The 637-nt window shown below is 62.3% G+C and overlaps 1 protein-coding gene across 1 annotated transcript in view; it reads right to left on the bottom strand.

The window, feature by feature from the left end:
- Positions 1–60, bottom strand: part of POLRMT (polymerase (RNA) mitochondrial (DNA directed)) — a gene marked incomplete at its 5' end in the record, with an annotated part of 14,524 nt that extends 14,464 nt beyond the window's left edge. The window contains 1 exon segment of the mRNA XM_010085444.1: positions 8–60. Within this exon segment, the coding sequence (XP_010083746.1) occupies positions 8–60 (53 nt within the window).
- Between the last annotated feature and the right edge of the window lie 577 nt (positions 61–637).

A 637-nucleotide genomic window follows, 5' to 3' on the forward strand; every position in this document is an offset into this window, starting at 1 on the left:
TGTTGACCGTCACCTCTGGGACATTACTGGCTTGGAGCTGCTTCACTCGAGCTTTCAGCACTGCCAGGAAACACGCAGAGGTGAGGAGACGCAAGGCACGGCGGAAGGTTGTGTCCCACCCCAGGAGTGTGCTCAGGAAGAGTGTGTCCACACCAGGACTCCTCGGCCAGCCCCCCCAGCAATCAGCGCTTTGACCGCTGTCTTTCTGGGATCCACCCGCACGCTGCGGCCCACCCCAGCATCCTGAGGAACCAACCGCGTCACCACAAGGCAAAACCTACCAGCTCGCGCTTCTCTAACCTGCTGCCCGGTCACTCCACCGTGCCCGCAGCTCACCACAGCCAGAGCATGTTCCCGGTCAGCCCCCGGCCCCTCGCACACCCTGCAGGACTCTGCCCCCACCCCTCAGGACCACCCTGTGTTCTACACCCACTCAGTGCTGCCCGGGGTCAGGGTGGGCCTCCGGGTCCTCGGGACAGGACAGAACTTGCCCAGGGAGGCCAGCAGAGGCCCCACATCCTCATCCAGGCTACAAGTATCTCCAGTCCCAAATATCCCAAATACCTTCTTTAAGGCTACACGGAACGGGGAAGAGTCCCAGAAACCTCCCAGGACCCTGCGCAAGGGAAGCCCTGCA

This window comes from Pterocles gutturalis, unplaced genomic scaffold, assembly GCF_000699245.1.
Source record: "Pterocles gutturalis isolate BGI_N339 unplaced genomic scaffold, ASM69924v1 scaffold6020, whole genome shotgun sequence".
Taxonomy (NCBI): domain Eukaryota; kingdom Metazoa; phylum Chordata; class Aves; order Pterocliformes; family Pteroclidae; genus Pterocles; species Pterocles gutturalis.